The following is a 22,516-nucleotide window of genomic DNA, read 5'->3' on the forward strand; positions in this document are numbered from 1 at the left end:
ATGCATAGTCCTACCACCTTGTAGGCAGATCTCTGTGACCTCCAAGCCACCCAGGGCCAGACAGTGAGAGTCTTGTCTCAGAATGGAAGCAAACTACATTGAGAGTTTAGGAAAACAGAGCACATTCAGACCACACCTCAAGTGTATCCACATTCCTGTTGTTACTGAGTTGATGTTACAACTGGAGTTCTACAGTATTCTAGCAATGCAAGATGTTTAGCAGGTGCCTGCTGCCTAGCTTGATAACCTGAATTAGATCTCTGATACTGGTAGGTGACAGTTCTGATGGACGGAGGAACTGACTCACAGGTTGTCCTTTGACCTCCGCATCCTTACTGTGCATATGTACACACATAAATAAATGTAATAGAAATTTTAAGGTTAGGCAGGCAGTGGTGGTGCATCCTTTAATCCCAGCACTTAGAAGGCGAGGCAGTCGGATCTCTTTCAAGTGTGAGGCCAGCCTGGTCTGCATAGTGAGTTCCAGGAACTACACAGAGAAACCCTGTCTCAAAAACCCAAAATAATAATAATAATAATAATAATAATAATAATAATAATAAAAAATTTAAAGTTTGTAATTTTGCATTTAGGGCAAAAGGTAATAAATAGTAAAGGTGATAAACAAATTCATATACAATCCTGTTTTTAGATTTTATTCAAATGAAATAGGAACTATGAGCATGAAATTGCCCACTAATGGAAACAGCCCAAGTGTTAATAAACTGGTAGGTGGTAATACACTGAGGTACATTCGTCAAGTGGAATGAGGTTTACTATTAAAAATGGACAAACTGGGGGCTGGAGAGATGGCTCAGCAGTTAAGAGTACCCGACTGCTCTTCCAGAGGTCATGAGTTCAATTCCCAGCAACCACATGGTGGCTCACAACCATCTGTAAAGAGATCTGATGCCCTCTTCTGGTGTATCTGAAGACAGCTACAGTGTACTCATATATAATAAATAAAATTTAAAAAATGGACAAACTGGGACTGGAGAGACAGCTCAGGGGTTAAGAGTATTTAGTATTTAGTATTTAGTACTTAGTATTCTTGCAAAGGACCCAAGTTCGGTTCCCAGAACCCATGCAGGCAACTACCAGCTGCCTCTAGGGGATCTGATGCTGCCCTCTTTTGGACTTCACAGGCACCTGCACTCACATGTGCACAAACTCACAGACACACATATACACATAATTTACAATAATAAAATAGGGCTGGAGAGATGGCTCAGTGATTAAGAGCATTTGTCTCCCTTGCAGAGGATCTGGATTTGGTTCCCAGTACCCATATGGCATCCGTAGCTGTCTGTTATTGTTACTGTTCCAGGGAATTCAAGGTTCTCTTTAGATGCCCGTAGGCACCCATTTGCTGGTATGCATACATGCATGCAAGCAAAACACTCATGCCTGTAAAATAATCTAAAAAAAATAAAATCTTTAAAAAAAAACAAAAAGACACACTAGATGCCTCAGTCCTACATATAACAGGGAACAGAATGATCACAGGTGGTAGGAGGAGGGAGGGAGGGGGGGGAAGGGGGGCAGGAGGAGGGAGGAGAGGGGGGAAGGGGGGCAGGAGGGAGGGAGGAGAGGGGGAAGGGGGGCAGGAGGAGGGAGGAGAGGGGGAAGGGGGGGCAGGAGGAGGGAGGAGAGGGGGGAAGGGGGACAGGAGGGGGGAGGAGAGGGGGAAGGGGAGCAGGAACAGGTATTGGAAGGGACAGGAGAGAAGTACAGAGGGTCAGAAAATTGAATAGAAATACGTAGCAGAGGGGAATGGAGAACTAGGGGTAGCCACTAGAAAGTCCCAGACTCCAGGGAAGTGAGAGGCTCCCAGGACCCAATGGCAATGACTTTGGCCTGTCCAAAGGAAAGACAGAGACAAAAAATGGAGCAGAAACTGAAGGAGAGGCCGTCGAGAGAAATGGATCCCTAGGGGATCCATTTCATCTGCAGACACCAAACCCCCACACTATTGCTGATGCCAAGAAGCACTTGCTGACAGGAACCTGTTATGGCTGTTCCCTGAGAGGTTCTACCAGCACCTAACCAATACAGATGCAGATACTCACATTGCCCAGGGACCCCAATGGAAGAGCTTGGGGAAGGATTGAAGAAGCTGAAGGGAATAGCAACCCCATACAAAGAACATTATCAATTAACTGCACCATCCAGAGCTTCCAGAGACTAAACCACCAATGGAAGGAGCCAGGACTCCAGATACATATGTAGCAGCGGATGGCCTTATCTGACATCAGTGGGAGGGAAGGGAGACTTGATACCCCAGCTTAGGGGGATGCTAGAGGGGTGAGGTGGGAATGGGTGAGGATAGAGGAGCACCCTCATGGAGGCAAGGGGGAGGGGGAGGGGATGGGAGTGGTGGAGGGGTAATTGGGAAGGGGGGGATATCATTTGAAATGTAAATGAGTAAAATGATTTTAAAAAACAGACAGACTACTGTTTACATGTTACAATATGGATGAATGTCAGATGTAGAATTCTGAATGAAAAGCTATATTCATACCAGTGAAATGATGGGGAAGATCCTTGCTGCCAAGCCTGGTAACCTAAGTTTGATCCCCAGGACCCACAAGGTAGAAGAAGAGAGCAGACACTTAAGTGTCTCCTCTGACCTCCACCTACTCACCAAGCCACGCCCCAGTCTTCTACACACACACACACACACACACACACACACACACACACACACACACACAGACAATTTACAACAAAAAATAAGCTACACTCAAAGCAGCTACAAACCATATGATTCCATTCTTGTACCAGTCTCTAATGGGCATATCTATCAAGATGGAAAATGTAAAATCGTATCTGTGGTTACTGGAAGAGGAGAAGAGAGGAGGGGGAAATTTAGAGGGATAGTGGGATCCTATATATTGATTTTGGTAGTAGTAAACTATGTGTTTGCTGGTTTCTTAGAACCATCTATGTGGGTCCTTTTGTTTGTTTGTTTGGATGGCTGGTTGGTTGGTATTTTTGGTTTTTTTGAGACAGGGTTTTTCTGTGTAGCCCTGGTGTCCTGAAACTTGATTTGTAGACCAGGTTGGCTTCAATGTAGATCTACCTGACTCTACCTCCCAAGTGCTGGGATTAAAGGCATATTGCCACCATGCTGTTATTTTTAAAGCATTAAGCACAAATATTATACTATACATTTGGTCTATAGGAATTACCTCTGGTCAAAAGATGGGTGTGGGTGTTCTTATGACTTCTAGCCTGGTCAGAATCTGTGCTTGTTCTCCAATGACATGAGAAGAGTGACAGACATCTCATGACTAATTATGAAGAAGAAGTGTGCCAGCTGCTAATCTCAGAAGGTCACTTTCTCATTCTGACCAAGGAAGGACAGTACTCCTGAAATAGAAAGAGACTGGCAGAAGAAAACAGGTGCTTTGTAACCATCTAGTACTTTAAAATCTGTCCTGCACTTCCCTTTTAATTGCATAGTACTCCAGCCATCAAGGGTCATTACTGCCAGTATCAATTAATTGCACTTTCTTTGGCACAGTAGAAAATGTTTTAGACTAGTAAATCATGACTGTATTAGGAGCCAGGATTCTATTGGCAGGTTCAGATCCTGTACTCTCATGTACTAGCTATTACTAAGTGCATTATATAGCTTAGTGACGTTAACTTGCCTTGCTCTAGATGCTACTTTTAAAAATGTGTGTATAGAGTTGGAGAGGTGGCTCAGTGGTTAAGAGCACTGGCTGCACAATCCCAGCACCCACATGGCAGCTCACAACTCTATTACTCCAGTTCCAGGGCTTCCAACATTCTCACACAGACCAACATATGGAGGCAAAACACTAATGCACATAAAATAAAAATTTAAAAAAATGTGTGTGTAAAATTGTATGTTTGGTGCATGTGTATAGGCTGGAATATATGGAAGTCAGAGGACAGCTTCATGGAGTCTTTTCTCTCCTTCCACTTTGACGTGGGTTCTGAGCACCAAACTCAGGTCATCAGACTTTTGCAGCAAGTACTGGGCCATATCACAAGCCCTCTAGATGCTTCTTTATCTTTAAATGGGGATGATAACAATATCTTTAAATGGGGTTGTTGTGAAGAGTGTCAGATGCTGAGAGACTTACCTAGCCAGTAAGAGCAGTCTCATTGTCAGCTGCTGCTGTTGTTATTGCAGGGAGTGGAACCAGTGACCCTTGGTCGTGTCTTTTTTTTTTTTTTTTTTTTTTCCCTTCTTTTTTCTTTTTTTCGGAGCTGGGGACCAAACCCAGGGTCTTGCGATTGCTAGGCAAGTGCTCTACCGCTGAGCTAAATCCCCAACCCCGGTCGTCTCTTTTAATAACTGGACTGACTAGATGGGAGAACTAATGGGAAACCAGGTGACAGCAGACAACCACTACCACCACTGCCACTATTACCACCACTATTACCACAACCACCCCCCTTTGTATTTAAATCACCAAGACAGGGTAGAGGAAGTGAATGGGAGTTGGGATTGTTGGATTAAAATTCTGGCCAGCATCCTACTTACTTTGTGACTTTGGACTATATACTTCAAAATATGCCTCCTTTTTTTGGTTGTTGTTGATGTTTTTTGTTTTACATTTTCAAAATGTAAAATGACCTCAGAAACTTACAGTTTGTAAGCTTATTAGATAGAATAGCCACAGATGCTAATTTTACTATGGAAGACAATAAAAGATCCTTAGAATAATGACTATCTGCCATTTAAAACATGAAGCAGATCCCCTTTGTAAACATAGTTGCTGCCATTCGGTATGGGTGGTCAGTACTTAGCAGTTTAGAGAGGAATCTGAAAGTTTGAATGTAGCTCTAGTCCCATTTCCTCTGTTTCATTCCCTCAAAGGAGGGCAGATTTCGGAGCTTAAGTTTGTGTGCAAATATTGGCGATCTGTCTCTGCTCATGTGCTCAGTGCTTATGGGTGTGTACTTCCGGTGAAAGCACAGGCACTGGAAGAAAAGATCATGGACAGAATGGGCATTCCATTATACTTTTCTGTTGAGCAAAACTGATGCAACTATTTCTGCCCAATTAGGAGCTCTTGTCCCTGGCAAAACGGAAGCGCAGTGACTCTGAGGAGAAGGAGCCTCCTGTGAGTCAGCCTGCAGCCTCGTCAGATTCAGAGACATCCGACAGTGATGATGAGGTGGGTGAGATGTAAGAACTTGGTAGGAAAAAGAAATTGTGTGAGCAAAGCTTTAAATTATGGTGGCCATTCTCTATTGTAGAAGGGCCAACCATTAGTCTTTTTCTTTTTTTTAAAAGATTGATTGATTGGTTGATTGATTGGAGTGCTTTATCTCTATGTACACTTGCATGCCAGAAGAGTCATCAGATCCCATTACAGATGGTTGTGAGCCACCACGTGGTTCCTGGGAATTGAACTCGGGACCTCTGGAAGAGCAGATAATGCTCTTTACCGCTGAGCCATCTCTCCGGCCTCTCTTGTCATTTTTTAAAAAGTCATCTTTTAAATACTGCTTTTATGTTAGAAAACAAATTCTAAGTAAGGCATTGTAATGCATGTCTATAATTTCAGCATTCAGGAAACTGAAGCAGTAGGATCAAGAGTTCAAGGCCAGTCTGAGTTATATAAGAGAAAAATTATACAGAAAAAATGTATTTGCCATATTTATTTTAGTGATAAATACTTTGAGACACAAAACTTTCTTTGGGGAGATTGATATGCCATCCCTAAAAGTAATGGTATTGATTTTACAGGAAGGTAAAAAGCAAGTCAGACAACTGATGTTGTCTAAACCAAGGCAGTTTTCTCAAATTGTCCAGTAGCAAAAGCAAAGCTTTGAAAGACCCAGACTGTGGGTAAAAGACAAGGGATAGGTGTTCTCGATTGACTTGAAGAAATTTCCCCTGTGTGGCTTCCTGTACTGAGTGGGGGAGGGAGACAGAGAGGGAGAGACTGTCCTTTTGTTCAATCTCTTATTCTACAGTCTAAGAGAATACTTTTAACAGTGAACTTAAAAATGTTTATTTAATAACATGAAATTTAATTAACATAAATAGTATTTACCACTTCTCATTGTATATACATTGAATGCTTGCATTCTGATTGACTATAGTAATATTCTCTTAGTGCTAAATAATTCAATAGACTTTTGTCTACTGAAAGTAAAATTGTTTTCTACAGCAAGAGGTAGTAAATTTTTACTTTTTTTTTTTTTTTCAAATAATCATTCCTTTTGTTTACATCTCAAATGATATCCCACTTCCCAGTTACCCCCTCAGGGAAATGTGAGGCTCCAAGGACCCACAGGATGTCCCAGGGATGACTTTAGCTGAAGCAGAGAAGAGGGAGATGGATCCTGTAAGAGACCTCCTACAGAAGATAGGCACGGCCCCCGGTCAAGGGATGGGGACACCCACCAAGCTCACAGTTTTTTGTTTTTTGTTTTTTTTTTTTAAAGATTTATTTATTTTGTATATGAACACACTGTAGCTGTCTTCAGACACACCAGAAGAGGGCATCGGATCCCATTACAGATGGTTGTGAGCCACCATGTGGTTGCTGGGATTTGAACTCAGGACCTCTGGAAGAGCAGTCAGTGCTCTTAACCACTGAGCCATCTCTCCAGCCCAAGCTCACAGTTTTTAACCCAGAAATGTTCATTCTTTTGCCAGTGCTGATCTATTACAAAATTTATGAGGCCTATGAACTAATTTAATTTTGAGTTTTGTGGCTTTAGTGCATTAACAATGCAGAAAAATCTTTGATTAGTTATTGTTTGTTTTGAGATGATGTCTTCCTCTGCTGGAGCCTTGATTGGCTGGGAATTGACTATAGAGCTGAGGCCAGCTTTAAACTCCTGAGCCTCCGGTCTCTACCTTTCAAATTCTGGGGCTAGAGGCTTGTACCACCACACCCTGCTCTTCATCCTCCCTGACATCCTCAGGATTAGAGCTATATTGTGTGTTAGAGTGCATTGTGTCCTGGTACATCTTATGGTTAGGATTCCCTTTGTTCTAGTTTACCTTAGCCAAGCATGGTGACTTTAACATTGGAAAGGCTGAGGCAGGAGGATCTTGAATTTGAAACTAGCTGGAACTATATATCAAGATCCTCTCTCAAACAAAGAAAAGCAAACAAAGCTCTTTGCCTCAGCTATTTATATATTTAGGGGAGGAAAAGCTTGACTGTTAGGTTGTGCTCTGTCTACCGTGGAAAGGAATTTGGAGTGGCTATTCCTTCTCTAAGATTGTTCTTTTAAGTTTTTTTTTTAAATTGTATATCTGTGTGTGGATATGTGCACTTGAATGCAAGTGCCTGCAGGGGCCAGGCGACGGCATTAGATTCCCCTTAGGCTGCAGTTACAGGTGCTTGTGAACCACCTGATAGTGGGACTGAGAATGGATACCAGGCCTTTTCAGAGCAGCAAATCATTGTTAACCACTTAGCCATTTCTTCAGCAACCCATAAAATGTTCTTAACTACTACTGTTCCCCCCTCCCCACAGGCTTATTGTAGCTCTGCGTGATTGATGGGGAAGTTCTGTGGTAACTATTCTGAAAGATGGTCTTTCCACCTAGCCCAGTACAGAGCACTTCATAGTTAAAGCAAATATTTTATTACTTTGGGTAGTTAGGAGGTAACATAAAGTCTTTTTTTTTTTCCTTTTCATTTTACCCTGGCACTGCTAGAGAACTGAGTGATAGCACCATGATCCAGAATTAGGCCTGCTGTAGATAGTTTAGGTTGAGTAGGGCATTCATATTTCATGAAATGCAAAATTTGGGATAGAGACTGTTGTCTTTTTCCTTTGCCATAATGAATGTGCATACCCATCTGTCTGGGGAAAAACAATACTGTGCTATATTGTTTCTACTTTGATTTTTGCATCTTTCCTGTTTGCAAACCAGCCTTTAAAATTTTTTTGGTTGTTGAAGTGCCCATCCTCAGTGAGATAGAACAGACCTGTGCCAGAAGCCTTCTGGAGGTTTTAAAATTTGCTCCTTTCTTTTTTGTCTATTTGTTTATTAGTAAGTTTGATGCAGCCCTCCCAAGGACTGGGATTATAAATGTGAGCCACCATACCTGGATACTTTTGTCATTAGTTAGACATGAATATATGTATAAAGAAATATTTTGATCCTCTTAGATTTTATAGTACAGAAAACTGATGAAAACAGTTAAATTTTTTTTAAATTTTTATCTATTCTGTATGTGAATGAGTGTATTCTCTGTGTGGGTACCCTTACCATGATGCACAGGTAGAGGTCAGAGGACATCTTACAACAGGAGTTCTTTACTTCCTCATGTGGTTCAGGAATTAAACTCAAGTCATCAGGCTTGGTAGTACATACCTTTACTTGCTGAGCTACAAACCAAGAACAGCTAATTCCAGTGGGAGCTTGGTAATGGGGCCACCGCTTTTAATCCAGCACTTGGGAGGTAGAGGCAACATGATCAGGAGTTCAGGTCATTTTTGCCTACATATAAAGTTCAAGGCCAATCCAGCTGCATGAGATCCTGTCTTGCAAGGGTTTGGTGGGGGAGTTGAAAAGTAGTTTATACAAGGATTAAAGCACTCTGATGGCAGAGCAAGAGAATAGCTACCTGATTGCTATAGAGATGGGAAATGGAGAGAAATTATGAGTTTCCCATTTAGAGGAAGATCTGTGCACTGGACAGTTAAGTGTAAGACCCCATCGGTGAGGGAATAAGTGGATGTTCTGTGTGTGGTATTTTTTAAGGGGAAACCCTGTTTAGTAAATATATTGATGCATTATTTGGGGTAAAGAGTCTTTTCTTTTCTTTTCTTTTTTTTTTCTTTTCTTTTTTCCCCTTCTGGGGCTGAGGGCTGAACCCAGGGCCTTGAGCTTGCTAGGCAAGCATTCTACCACTGAACTAAATCCCCAATGGGGTAAAAGAGTCTTGAGATACAATAAAAGTTAGCAAGGCCTTTTCTGTTTCGTATAGACCAAGCCTCAGAAACTGGAAAGAGCACTTCAGTGGCTGAAGGATATAATGCTCTGATTTCAGCACACGAAGGGGGAAAGGATGGAGAGAAACAGCCTTAGTGGCAACTCTGATTTTCTTTTCTTTTCTTTTTAAGATTTATTCATTTATTATATATAAGTACACTGTAGCTGTCTTCAGACACACCAGAAGAGGGCATCAGATCTCATTACAGATGGTTGTGAGCCACCATGTGGTTGCTTGGATTTGAACTCATGACCTCTGGAAGAGCAGTCAGGGCTCTTAACCAGTGAGCCATCTCTCCAGCTCCCGGATTTTCTTTTTTTAACATAAAATAGTATACTGAATTTTGTAGAACAAGGATTAAGTTTTGTTTTAGAGACAGGGTCTTTCTATGTAATCCTGACTGTTCTTGAACTTGCTGTATAGACCAGGCTAGCCTCAAATTTACAGAAGTCTGCCTCTGCCTCCCGGATGCTGGGATTAAATGAGTGCCTGCCACCACTCCATGTTGTTTTGTTTTGGCTTTTTGAGACAGGGTTTATTATGTTGCAGGCTGGCTTGATTATGGCTCACTACGTAGCCAAAAAGGAACTTGAACTATTTTTATAATAATTTTTACTTTGGGGTTGGGGATTTAGCTCAGTGGTAGAGCGCTTGCTAGGCAAGGCCCTGGGTTCGGTCCCTAGCTCCGAAAAAGAAAAAAAAAAAAGAAAGAAAGAAAGAAAGAAAAAAATAATTTTTATTTTTAATTATGTGTATGTGTGTGGTGTATGTGTCTGAATGCAGTACTGGTAGGATCTAGAGACATCAAATTTCAGTCTGGAACTGCACTTACACCCCTCATGTGGTAGGTGCTGGAATCAGGTCCTCTGTGAGAACAGTGTGTACTTTATTCAATGGGCCCTTTCTTCAGCCTAAGTTGAACTTCTGATCTTCATGTTTCTGGTTATGATCTGCTGGAGATCAAACCCTCGGCTTCCCGCATGCAAAGTAAGCACTCTACCTACTGAGGTCCTCCCACAGCTAGAACACAGCTTATAATGAGATTGAAACCTTTGTTGTTCTGTTTCCTTTTAGTCTCATGTTACCCATAGTAAGTGTCAAGTCACTGTGTCACTTGTATTTTCTATATAAGAAGCAGACACAGGTTAAATGCTTTGCTCTTTTCCAATTCTTTTGACCCAGTTCCAGCACTGTTTGTTACTAGTCTAACTGTTATTCTTGAACACTATTTACTTGAAATGCTTTTATTTCATATATAAATTTAATTTAGAACCAGTATGGAGACCCATGCCTATAATCCCTGTGCTGAGTGTTAAGGCATTGGCTATGTAGTAAATTTGAGGCCACCCTGGACTATATGAGACCGGGCTCAAGAAGGGGGTGGGAGGGGAGGGGTTGTGGGGAGGTGTTTTAGCTCAGTTTCTGCTCTGTATTCTAAGACCTAGGTATGTAGGTATTTTTGCTTCTTAGAGATGCTGTCTGAAATCTTGAAGTTTCTTTGTTCTCCTGCCTTCAGGATATTCACAGTACTCAGTATGTCAAGGGTAGCCAGGTCTGAAGCAGCCACTGCCATCCTGTGTTCCATCCCATCTTTTGTCTGAATGTTTGGAGGGATGCTGGCTCCAGGCTGCTTGTAACATCCACACACCCTCAGGGTGGTATGGGATAGTAATAGTGCACACCTTCTGGTCTGTTATTTAACTGATGCCCGTTAAGCTGTCACCTCAGTGAGAGTCAGGCTGTAAGTGTTTTATTGAATAAGAAACATCTTCCCTCTAGCCTTTTTCTTGTGCTTTCTTTGCTGCATATTTATATAATCACTTGCCTGATGTTATGTGAGGCTTACAGTGTGTACGAGAAACCTGACCTACAACCCAATCCTCCTTTTTTCTTTGGTGGTTTGTGGGTAGTTCTTATTGGGAATGCTCTGGCCTCTCTACTCAAAGTTCAGATGTGGACCAGGGCCTTTACACTGACATAAGCTTGCATTTACGCTTCAGTTTCTCTGATCCTTGTAATCGTCAGGGAAAAAAGTAAATAAAACACCAAAGTTCGGAAATCATGACTAATTAGATACCTCTCTTGGGCCTCATAGTATCTAGAATAACAAATACAGAGCCCTCCTGTCACCCAGTTCATATAAAAACCCCATAATGCTAAGGATCTTAGAGACCATCTGGACTCCTGTATTCCTCAGATAAGAAAATAGAGGCTTGGACTCTTGACAGGTAGCAACCGAGCTACCCCTTCACTACTGCCTCAGTCCCCAAACAAATTATTCCTTTGCTTCATCCTGGCTGGAGAAAACATCAGAACTTCAATTCTGTCCTGCTTGTCCTCACTTCCATTTACTGTTTCAGTCTGACAATGAAAGTGAAAGACTTCATTTGTCCTCTTGGGAGTCAGGAGAATGAGGGTTTTGAAGGGACAGGTGACCAGTCTTCAGCATAAAGGAGGAATAAGATATTTCTGTATCATTTCTCTTGCCACAAAGTCTTGACTATCTTCCCTTATACTCTATAATAGAGGCTGTGTTTTGGGAGAGTGGGTATTGCACCAATATTTAATATATGTGTTTAGGTCAAAAAACAGGCGTATCTGATTTATAGATTTTAGTGTAAGACTGCAAATATGATCTACTCTCCAGGGGCCAAAAAGATCTTTGGATGGTTATGGGAACTCTTTGAGTCTTCCTGAAATCCTCAGACTGTAAGTATTTACCTTTGGGTAGTAGAAATGCAGATGATTCCCCATGTAGGTGCTGGGAACTGAGCAGAAGGCTTTGTACTCCACCAAGCTTTCTTTCATCAGGTACGCACCTTCAGCTGAAAATTTGGTTTTTAAAGAGTTTTTATTAAGTTTTTGTGTGTGCATTCATGTCCACCTTCAGCTGGAAATTTGGTTTTTAAAGAGTTTTTATTAAGTTTTTGTGTGTGCATTCATGTGGGCAGGCACGAGTCCTAGCACACATGTGCAGGTCAGCACAACTTTTAGGAGTTGGTTCTCTGCCCCCGCTGTGTGGGTTCTTGAGACTGAACTCAGGTCACTAAGCTTGGTGTGAGTTCCTCACCACTGAGCCCTCTCACTGGCCCCAGCATTCTAATTCCCCTAAAGGGTCACTGATCCCATTGATTGGCTATTTTCCTTTGATGTCATGGAGGCCACTAAGTCAGGCTGGGGTGGGGGTGGGGGTTTGAAAATTGTCGGAAGAAAGAAAAACCCAATATCCTTTTTCACATTTAAGTTTAGCAAAAAGCCCTCTTTTAAATGAGCATTTAAGTTTCTTCTGTTTTTCTTCCATTTTAACCCTTGTCCTTTGTCCCTCCCCATAAAGCAGTATCTTATGCAACAGATGGGAGGCAGTTGCTAGTCTCACACTTAGGCAGAGAAAAAGAAAGGGAAGGACAAGGAAGCCAGGGGCCTCACTAGTAGTATGACACTACTTGAGGTGGTTTTTGCTCTGGTCAGTGCCCACCTCCCCAGGGAATCCAGAGCTTGGCTCTGTCGCACATTAGAAATCCACACCTGTAGGCAAGAACAGACCTAGCCACTCTGGCTCACATGTGACCCTGGTAGCTCAGCTTCTACTCTAAACCGGCTCACATTTCTGTTGAGGAGTCCAGAGTGCCAAGACACTGTTTGGGAAAGGTGGATTGAGGCCATTTTTCTAACAGAGTACTGTATGCACTTTTGTGCTATATCTTATAACAGGAACCAATGGGCCGATATACAGTATTGATTCTAATATTGTCTACACAGAAAATTGATGTAGTTTTAGCTCAGTTAACAAAAATTGAACATGTGGACTGTTTTGAATTCTTTTACACTGACTTGAAAAATCATTTTCCTTAAGGAAATGCTTGAAACTTGAGGTTTAAGAGAAAATTTCAGTTTCTTTCTAGATGATGATCTAGGTGTTGAAATGCCAATTTACTTATACCAGTCACTATTCACTTACACATATTTTATTTCAGAACATACGGTTGTTTTATTTTCATTCCCCATTAAATGAAAAAGTAAATAGCAATTAAAGTAATTGTATCACAGGTATAACTCAGCCCTCAGGAGGACTGCCAGTGTGAGACCTTGTAGGAAGACTTAGTCTTTAAAAACAGAACACATCATCTTCAACAGTGTTTTTATCAAGATGGAGTAAGAGTGTGGGTCTTGGGGACAGCCTCCTTGGGAAACTAATAAGATGGCTACTTCTCCAGTTACCAGAACGACAGAGACCGTCCATCATAGATGTACTGATCGTACATGAACTAGGTTTATCTCCTATTAGTGTAGGAGCAAAGAGGCTGTGATTTTGCTAAATAGTAGAGATTTTAGTTTACAGACTTGAATAGTCTGTGCTGATAGAAGGGTGATCATAATTCAGTACACATTCCTTGTAGAATGACAATTAAAAAGTAGACTGCAACTCATTTTTGTTTTTCAGCTAAAACCATTCTAAAACAGCAGGTGAAATATCAAAAGCCTTTTTGGCCAGAACTCCAAGCATATGCTGCCTATTGTTTTAGTGACCAGATTTCAGGTTCCTTAAGTTTAGAAGTCCAGAATCTCATGGTTTAATGAACTACTGTTACAGCATAATCCAGATTACTTTTTTTTTTCCTTTTTTTTTTTTTATATTTTTCGGAGCTGGGGACTGAACCCAGGGCCTTGCATTTGCTAGGCAAGCGCTCTACCACTGAGCTAAATACCCAACCCTCCAGATTACTTTTTAAAAAAATATGTATGGGTGCTTTGCTTGCATATAAGCCTGTGCAACACTTGGGTACCTGGTGCCATGGAGGCCAGAAAATGGGTTTCCTAAAATTGGACTCAACACATGGCTGTGGTCTACAATGTGGATTCTGGAAACTAAACCCCAATTCTCTAAAAGAGCAGCCAGAACTCTTAACTGTTGAGTCATCCCCAGTCTCCAGTCTTTATGATACTACAGTCAGTAAAGTGCCTGCTGTGCGGGCCTGAAGACATCAGTCTCAGTTCCCTATCACCACATAAAAGCTGGAGGTGCATGTCTATAACTCTACCACTGGGGGCAATGAAGACAGATGGATCTGCAGCTCACTTCCACCAGTATCAGTGAGAGACCCTATCTCAAACACTGAAGTGGAGATCAGTAGGAACACAGACATTTGACATTGACCTTTGGCTTGTACATGCACAGGCATACAGACGTTCTCACATCCACATGTACTGTGTACTACCCACAGCAAAGTAAACACCAGGAAGCAGGATACACCAGGAGGCCACACTGTATTTATGAGTTAGTTCTCTGTTCCAAATCTAGTTCTGTACTAACCAGCAATGGGACTTGGTGCTTGTCTGTGTGAATGAATTAGGTCCTCTGCCAGTATGGACTCGTAACTGTTGAGCTGTCTCTCTAGCCTCACAGTCCACTTTCTTTTAAAAATAAGATTTCAAATTTAGACTTAACAGTCTAACTTTACTTACCACTTTCTTGGAGTTGCCAATGCTATTCAGCCAAAGGGTGACTCTTGTCCTTTCTCCCCTTGTGTTTTTTGTCATTTTCTTCTGCAGAAAGTTCTCTGTATCTTCCTGAGACCACATGAGTGGTCTAACCCAGCATGCCAGCCCTCAGCATCTGATGCCCTCTCTACTACAGAATATAGGAAAAGTTGTTTCCTCTTAGTTTAATGTTTGTTTTTAAAAAACAGTCTCACTATGCAGCTCCAGACTAGTTTCAAACTCAGAATCCTCCTGCCTCCCCTTCAAAAGCACTGGTATTATAAGCATGTATATCACTTCATGAAGTGCCTAGTCCTATTTCAATTTTCCTTTTTCCCCTCCTTATAGTGGACATTTGGGAGCAATAAAAATAAGAAGAAAGGAAAAGCCAGAAAAGTAGAGAAGAAAGGAGCCATGAAGAAGCAAGCCAACAAAGCTGCCTCCTCGGGCAGCTCAGACAGAGACAGCTCAGCTGAGAGCTCAGCCCCCGAGGAAGGTGAGCCCAGCACCCAGCCCAGCAAGAGTCGTGAGAAGGGAAAAGGAAGGGGCCTGTGGGTCTTTAATACCGAAGGGTTGGTTAGGCTGCTGGAGTGTAACCGTAGGTCTCCTGTGTTAGGCTCCTCTCAGTCTTGAGTGCTTCCTCTTCTTTTTTTCTCGGAAATTCTTGGTCTGACTGAGAAGGAAAATCTTTGAAACAGATGCCAAGTCCCATAGAAAATATTCCTCCAAGAAGATAAGTCAGAAATTCTGCTGTTTTTGTCAATACTAGTTTGACAGCTCAACTTGTTCAAGGAGTAGAATAGTAAACTTTTATTTATTTTATTTTATTTTTGGCCAAAAAAATGGCCTAACCTGGTTTTAAACACTTGTCTATGAATACAAGCTAAATCAAATTCTGGTATAACTGATGATTTAATATCCATTAGTAACGTATGCTGTCTTTTTTACTTTGTTGTTTTTGTTTTTGTTGTTGCTATTCAGGTCTAACTGGCCTTGTCCTCTTTATGTAGTCTAGGTTGACCTTGAACTGGTGGTCTTCTGGTCTTAAACTTTTGAGTCTGAGAAAAGGAAAAAAGAATGCAGAATTATCAAAATCTGTTGGATGAGTTTGAGTTAGTGGGGAATGAGATAGTCATGTAGTCTAAAGGCATTGCCTAGTACATACTAGCCTTTATACAGGGAAACCTGGGGTAGCATCTAACCAAGTGATCCAGATTATCAGTGCCAGTAGCCACGACAGGAGTTATACTTCTGGTGTAACACTTAAAGGGAAGACAGAGAAGAGTTCCCTAGGGGCAAATCATGCAGCAACACCAAGGCCTAGCATAGGTCCCCAGCCAGGACTGCTCAGCAGGAGGAGGAAGAGGAACAGCAGAAGCAGGAGGAGGAGGAGGGGGAAAGTGACTTTTAAAAAGCTTTGGACTGTAGCTTGGTGGCAGCCCACTTGTCTGTCATGTTCAAAGCCCCAAGTTTGATCCACAGCACCATGGAGATAGGGACAGCAAAGAACATAAAGTAACTTTTGTAAAATGTTTGCCAAATTCATAACCTAAATTGTTTTTTTGACAGAGCAAAACAACGAAGCCAGATTAGGGGATAACTTGCTATTTAAATTTAAACGAAATAAAATTCATATTTAAAATTTAGATTCTCAGTTGTACTAATATTTCAGTTGTCTATCAGCCACCTGTGGCTGCAACCATTCAAATGAAGAATTATTAATTTATAAAAAACAGAGGCTGAGGTGGGGAGATGGCTCAGTGGTGAAGAGCAGTAGACTCTTACAGAAGACCTGAGTTAGTTTCCCAGTAAATCGCAAGCACCTGTGATCCAGCCCCAGGAGGATTTGGTCTGATTCCGTAGCCTCTAAAGGCATTGCATTTGTGCACATTCCCACACAAAGACACATACATACTTCTAATTAAAAATAATAAAAATAGAATAAAAATGTCAAAACAGATTTATTCACTCATGGCATAAAGACTGAGATGTTTATGATAGGCATCGAATTGCAGCTCTCTAGCTGGTGGGCACTCTACAGACTCCAGAGGTAGGCAAGGAAGACAAGCTTTTAATCTCAATGCTTGTGAGGTAGAAGCAGGACAGACTGACTGGTCTATGTAGAGAGTGCCAGGGCAGCCAAGGCTACACAATAAGATAGGGCTTATTAATTAATTTTTCCTGTTGCTGTAATAAAATAAGGGAGACAAGGTTTATTTTGGCTCATAGTTTGGGATATAGCCCATTCACAGCAAGCAAGGCATGGTGGCAGGAGCTTGAGGCAGCTGGCTGTAGCACCTCTGCTATCAGGAAGCAGAGAGAGAAATAAATGCTGGTGTATAACTCCTTTTCTTTGTTTTGAGCATCCAGGCCGTATACTCAGGGAATAGTGCCACTCACTTTCAGAGTTGGTTTTCCCACCTCAGTTAACCTAGTTAAGATACCCTGTCATCGGCACACCTAGAAGCTTATCTTGTGTGTGACTCTAGATCTAGTCAAGTTGACAGTCTTCACTATCATGCAGTGTAAGCTTCACACTATAAGTGTTTTCATTACTACCTCACAGAGTTCTGTTAAACAATACAGTAGGCTTTAATTCTTCAAAATTGTAATGGCGTTGACAGACAAAGGCTAATTTATGCTTGGTGGTACACCCCTCTAGTCCCAGCTGCTCAAGAGGCTAAGGCAGTACAATCATATGAACCCAGAATTTGGGGGCCAACTTGGAAAGCACAGTGAGTCTCCAACTCAAAACAAAGTTAACTGGGCTTGCGTGATGACTCAGTAGTTCACGTTGCTTGCCACCAAGAGAACTTTAGTTTGATCCCTGGAGCCTCAAAAGTAGGAAAACACTGATTCTGACCACCATACATGAGCCCTGACACACACACACACACACACACACACACACACACACACACAGAGAGAGAGACAGAGAGAGAGAGAGAGAGAGAGAGAGAGAGAGAGAGAGAAGCACATGTAATAAAAAATTAGGTAATTAAGATTAAGAAATATAGCCGGGTGGTGGCTGGCACACCTTTAATTCCAGCACTCAGGAGGCAGAGTCAGGTCGATCTGTAAGTTCAAGTGTCCAGCCTGGTCTACAGAGTTCCAGGATAGCCACAACTTCACAGAGAAACTGTCTCAATTTGACTTTCATGCTCTCTTTACTTAGATCATTTGTTAACACTGCCTATACAACTTCACATATCACTCCAGTATTCTTTAATGACGGTTGGCCTTTATATTTCTTAGTTTTTTGTTTTTGCTTTGGTTGCTTTGGTTTTAGTTTTTTGAGACAGGGTTTCTCTGTGTAACCCTGGCTATCCTCAAACTAGCTCTGTGGCTCAAGCTGGCCTCTAACTCGCATGGATCTGCCTGCCTCTGTGTCCCAGGTCCTGGGGTGAACCACCACCACTCAGCAAAACTTGGCATGTCTGTCTGTCTGTCTTTCTTTCTTTCTAATCTATATATCTTATCTATCTATCTAAGTATCTATAGGTTGTTTTTATAGGTCTGTAATTTTTTTTTCAGAGTAACCAAGTTGAGTTGAAAGATGAGTATGACAGGTGTCACAGGCCTGTAAACCCAGAACTCGGGAGGCAGAGGCAGGAAGAACATGCGTTTGAAGATGTCATAGCAAAGCCCTATCTCATAAAGGAAAAGATTGTGGTCATTTTTCCAGCCTAAATTTCCCTACCTGTTTGCATTTACCAAAGACAGATGGAGGAGACATCCCAAGTGGGTGGAAACGGCTGTGTGCCTTTCCTGTGGGAGAGCCAAGGTGCCCCGTGGCAGGTGTGATCTTTTGCTGGTTTCTCCGTGCAGGTGAAGTGTCAGACTCTGACAGCAACAGCTCCTCTTCCAGCTCAGATTCAGACTCCTCGTCCTCGGAGGATGAGGAGTTCCACGATGGCTACGGAGAGGACCTTATGGGAGACGAGGAAGACAGGGCCCGGCTGGAGCAGATGACGGAGAAGGAGAGGGAGCAGGAGCTCTTCAACCGCATAGAGAAGAGGGAGGTGTTGAAAAGAAGGTAAGGCTGTTGCCACCCTGTGCACTCACTTTTGTTTCTCACCGTTTAAGATTTTCTCCAGCTTCACAGTATAAGGCTTTACCCATACAATTATTTTTCTCATTTATTACAATTTTTGATAAATTACATGTGATGCCAAACACTTCCTTTCACAGGAGGTCTTGGGCCACAGGCCTCCAAGTAATGACCCAGACACTTTTTATTAGTTCTGAGAGCTTGGACTGAGCTTGGCAGACTGTCCACTAGCTCATCTAAGTAAATCTGACCATCCATCTCTGTTCCACCATGTGGCTGGTTAGTTACCTCTTCTTCAGTCCCCCTCTTGTTCCTTCTTCCTCTGTGTCTGGCTGGCAAATCTCCCAGCGCTCTCTCTCTTTCCCAGAGTTCCTGTCTCTGCCTGGAAGTCCAGCCTGTCCTCTCCTGCTTTGCTATAGGCTGTTCAGCTCTTTATTAAACCAATGGAGAACATGTTTACAAAACACCAAGATAGGTGATTCTCCACAGTGCACATAAGTGATCTTTACACAGTACATAAGAAATTATCCCAACAGTGCTTTGTGAAGATGGTTTTACCAAACTGCAACGATTAAGATTCGAACATGTGAGACTGGAGAGATGGCTCAGCGGTTAGAGCACTGGCTGCTCTTCCAGAGGTCGTGAGTTCAATTCCCAGCAACCACATGGTGGCTCACAATCATCTGTAATGGGATCTGATGCCCTCTTCTGGTGTGCCTGAAGACAGCTACAGTGTACCTATATATAAATAAATAAATCTTTAAAAATAAACATATTTGGGCATGCTTGAATCAGGCTAGGGTAGGCTGTATGGTGTTTGGTAGGTTGGGTATAGTGAACGCATTTTCAGCTTTCAGCGTTTCAGCTCCCATTGGACTGAGATGCAGTTCTTTAATAAGCTGACGGGAATCTGTTCATACGAATGGACAGTTGGAAATGTGATTGTTAATGTGATGTAAACTAACTATCCAAGGGTCATATTTATGCCTTCTCTACTAATGTGCATTATTCAGGAGTAGACTTTTTGTTGGCTTGTGGTTCTCGTGATGGAACTGAGGGCCTCAAGTGTGCCAAACAAGATTTTCACTATTGAGCGGTGTCGTCTTTTTTGACTTTTAAGACAAGTTTTCCTAGATGTAGTGGCACACGCCATTAGTTCTAGCTCTTGGGAAGCAAAGGCAGGTGGATCTTTGAGTTTCAAGGTCAGCTTGGTCAACATTGTAAGTTCCAGGTCCGCCAGAGCTACTTACTAAAAAACAAACAAATATACAAAAGGTAAATAAATGTAATTAATTTTTACTTACTTTTGTTTTTTCAAGATTGGAATTTTTTTGTGTAGCCCTGGGTGTCCTGGAACTTAATTTGTATACCAGGCTGGCCTCTGCCTCCCGAGTACTGGGATTAAAGGCATGTACCACCATCACCTAGTATAATTAATTTAAGTAAAAAATTAAGTATATTATTTTACTTCTACTAGACAAAAATTATTGAGAATCATAATCTTGTCTTGACTTTATATTATGTCTGTGCGCTTGTTTTGTGTATGAGTATGTAGGTACTCATGCCTATGTGTGCTTCTGTTTTTCTCCCTTTAAGAAGCAGGTGATGTCGAAGGTGGTGGCAAAACTCCTGAGAGCTATGGAGTTCTGTAACTCTGGAGCAGGATAGTGTAGCCACTCCGAAAATTCTCTTCAGCTTTCATTGCTGTTTTGGAAAGTTTTGGGTTTTTGGATTTCTTTTTTGTTTTTGGGTTTTTGTTGTTTCTGTTTGTTTGGTTTTGGTTTTTAGTTTTTCAAGACAGTCTTTCTCTGCATAGCCGTGGCTGTCCTGAAACTATTCTCTGTAGACTGTCTGGCCTTGAACTCTCAGAGATCCCCTACTTCTGCCTCCTGATTGCTGGGATTAAAGGCCTTTGCTACAACTGTCCAGCTTCTTTCTTTTATTATTATTATTACCATTTAAAAAAATTTTTGTTTGGTCTGGGTGTATTATCTACATGTATGTCTGTGTACCATGTAAGTGCCTGGTGCCTGCAGAGGCTAGAAGGGCATCAGATCACCGGGAGCTAGACTTATAAATGGTTGTGTCGAGTTCTGGCAGGCCAGCTGAGGCCTGTGGACCTAAGCATTGAAGAACCATTTCTCCCATCCCTAGAGACAGTATCTTGCTTTGTTGTCCTGGACCACCTGAGCTCAAGTAGCCCTTACACCTCAGCAGTGACCCCCCACCCCCAAGTAGGACACATGTACATACATTCTGTGCTCATTCACTTAGCGTATTTTTTAAAACAGTCCAGGCAGCATATATTGGCACTTTATCCTCTGTCAGAGCTGAGTAGCATTTCGGTATACATATATGCTGCAGTTTGTTGGTGAATTTGTTCAATTGCCATTAAAATTGTTCTTGCCTTGTTTTCTAGTACGTATAATGCACTGTGTTAGTTAGGAATCCCATTGCTGTGAAGAGGCATCATGACCAAGGCAACTCTTACAAAGGCAAACATTTAGTTGGAGCTTGCTTATAATTTGAGGTTCAATCCATTGTTGTCATGGTGGGAAGTGTGGCAGCATTCAGAGTTGTACATCTTGCTCTTAAGCCAGCCACAGTGGGTGGAGCCTGAGTATAGAAACCTCAAAGCCCCTCCGCCACAGAGACACACTTTCTCTAACAAAGCAACACCTCCTCCAACAAAGGCCACACCTCCTAATAGTGCCCCTTCCCGTGGACCAAGCAGAGTCAAACCATCACGTACTATACCACATACTATAAATGCCAGTACTCAAGTGCTTGAGTACCCATTTAGTTAATTTGGGTATGTTCTGCTGCATTTTCTTTTTTTTTTTTTTTTTTCGGAGCTGGGGACCGAACCCAGGGCCTTGCGGTTGCTAGGCAAGCGCTCTACCTCTGAGCCAAATCCCCAACCCCGTTCTGCTGCATTTTCATTTGATACATATTTATTATCTTTTTTTTTTTTCCTTTTTTTCAGAGCTGGGGACCGAACCCAGGGCCTTGTGCTTGCTAGGCAAGTGCTCTACCACTGAGCTAAATCCCCAACCCCTCATATTTATTATCTTTATTGAGATAGATTCTCATGAATCCAAAGCTGGCTTCAAACTCACATAGCTGAGGATGACCTTGAACTCTGATTTGAATGTTTTTTCTCATGTTCATTCCAAATTAATGCTTTTGAATAGGTTGGGGGTTTGTTTGTTTGTTTTTACTTGTTTTGTTTTTAATTGAGTTTATTTGTATAGTTGTTTTGCCTGTCTGTTGTGTACCACATGCATGCTTGGTGTTCACAACACAGAAGAAGCCAGAAGAGAGGGGATCAGGTTCTTGGAGCTACAGACTGTTGTGAGCTGCCATGTTGGTACTGGTAATCAAACCTGGGTCCTCTGGATGAGCAGGCAGTGCTCGAAATCACTAAGCATCTCTCTTTGCCCCACAGACAACAACTTTTTTTTTTTTGGAGCTGGGGACCGAACCCAGGGCCTTGCGGTTGCTAAGCAAGCGCTCTACCACTGAGCCAAATCCCCAACCCCCAACAACTTTAACATACTTATTAGGCAGTGGAGTTTGTTTTAGGAAGCAAAACAATTATTTTTCTGTGTATCTAAGACTCTTCTATTCCAAAATGTTGAACTCCTTTCCTTACTTCTTGTCTTCTAGCCAATAGAAACCAGTCTTTACATATATGTTATGGCTTTTTAAAAACCAAACAAATATTATCTTTTTACCAGATTTGAAATTAAGAAAAAACTAAAAACAGCCAAAAAGAAAGAAAAGAAAGAAAAAAAGAAAAAGCAGGAAGAAGAACAAGAAAAGAAAAAGCTGACACAGATTCAAGAATCTCAGGTAGGAGGTCATCCCCAGAGCACAGCTGTTGGTGTGGAGCGTATGGTACAAGAGATGGGTAGTAATAGCCTAGGCTGGACGGCAGATGCAGGAGATAATCTGCATCTACACCCTGGAGATCTCATTATCCTCTGAACATCATTTCACCATCAGCTACACTGATGAACTCCTTAGGACTTGT

General features: G+C 41.9%; 1 protein-coding gene across 2 annotated transcripts in view; it reads left to right on the plus strand.

The window, feature by feature from the left end:
• The window catches only part of Rtf1 (Rtf1, Paf1/RNA polymerase II complex component, homolog (S. cerevisiae)), a 59,591-nt gene that overhangs the window by 12,590 nt on the left and 24,485 nt on the right, over window positions 1-22,516 (plus strand). The window contains exons 2-5 of one of the 2 annotated variants that reach the window (NM_001401979.1): window positions 5,046-5,156; window positions 14,778-14,925; window positions 18,258-18,465; window positions 22,221-22,335. In NM_001401979.1, the coding sequence (NP_001388908.1) occupies window positions 5,046-5,156; window positions 14,778-14,925; window positions 18,258-18,465; window positions 22,221-22,335 (582 nt within the window). The remainder of the gene's footprint in view (window positions 1-5,045; window positions 5,157-14,777; window positions 14,926-18,257; window positions 18,466-22,220; window positions 22,336-22,516) is intronic. The other variant, XM_063284277.1, reaches the window with a different exon arrangement.

Source organism: Rattus norvegicus, chromosome 3 (genome assembly GCF_036323735.1).
Source record: "Rattus norvegicus strain BN/NHsdMcwi chromosome 3, GRCr8, whole genome shotgun sequence".
In the NCBI taxonomy this organism is placed as follows: Eukaryota; Metazoa; Chordata; class Mammalia; order Rodentia; family Muridae; genus Rattus; species Rattus norvegicus.